The sequence below is a fragment of the Fukomys damarensis genome, unplaced genomic scaffold (assembly GCF_012274545.1).
Source record: "Fukomys damarensis isolate Sample0158 unplaced genomic scaffold, DMR_v1.0_HiC HiC_scaffold_33, whole genome shotgun sequence".
Classification (NCBI taxonomy): Eukaryota; Metazoa; Chordata; class Mammalia; order Rodentia; family Bathyergidae; genus Fukomys; species Fukomys damarensis.
The window spans coordinates 32,863,547-32,864,298 of NW_022900945.1; the positions used below are offsets into that span (position 1 = coordinate 32,863,547).

The 752-nt window shown below is 37.2% G+C and overlaps 1 protein-coding gene across 2 annotated transcripts in view; it reads left to right on the forward strand.

Moving 5' to 3' along the window:
* Positions 1-308: 308 nt before the first annotated feature.
* The window catches only part of Slc35a3 (solute carrier family 35 member A3), a 22,509-nt gene continuing 22,065 nt past the window's right edge, over positions 309-752 (forward strand). For both annotated transcript variants that reach the window (XM_010639059.3, XM_033758246.1), the window contains exon 1: positions 309-513. In XM_010639059.3, the coding sequence (XP_010637361.1) occupies positions 327-513 (187 nt within the window). In that variant the 5' untranslated portion in view covers positions 309-326. The remainder of the gene's footprint in view (positions 514-752) is intronic.

Here is a 752-nt window from a genome sequence, read left to right on the forward strand (position 1 = left end):
CTTTGCTGTTACTCACCTTGTGTAGCAACAGCCAGTAGTACTCTACTTCACAGTGGCTGCAGATGCTTGTGGGAGGAGAAGAGCCACCTCTTCTCTAGTTCCTTCAGGGTGGAGATTAGCAAGGTTCTATCCCACAGACTGCATAGCATTAAGTCTTTGGAAGTTGATGTGTTTTTCGTCCAAGGCTTTTGATTGTGATAATTAGAAGGAGGAATAGGGTGCTTTTTCCAGCTTGTCTAGATCAGTCTCGTTAGACATTTCTGTGTGTTCTAATTTTATTTATTTGCTCTGTTTATTTTGTTTTTCAGGCAAATGAAGATAAAACAATGTCTGCCAACCTAAAATACCTTTCTTTGGGAATTTTGGTCTTTCAGACTACCAGTTTGGTTCTAACAATGCGTTATTCTAGGACTTTAAAGGAGGAGGGACCTCGTTATCTATCTTCTACAGCAGTGGTTGTTGCTGAAGTTTTGAAGATAATGGCCTGCCTTTTATTAGTCTACAAAGACAGTAGTAGGTATCTAGGTTTTTTTTGTTTGTAAATAATTTAATTAACATATATGTAGATATGTATTGGTAATTACACATTTGAGTTCTTACATTTTTCTGGTTGAGCTAGTAGTAAGAACATTGAGTATTTTAAAAATTTTTTATTGGGCCAGGGATTTGGCTCAGTGGTTCTGCCGCCTGCCTTGCAAGTGCAAGGTCCTGATTTCTATCCCTGGTACCAAAAAAAAAAAAAAAAAAATTTT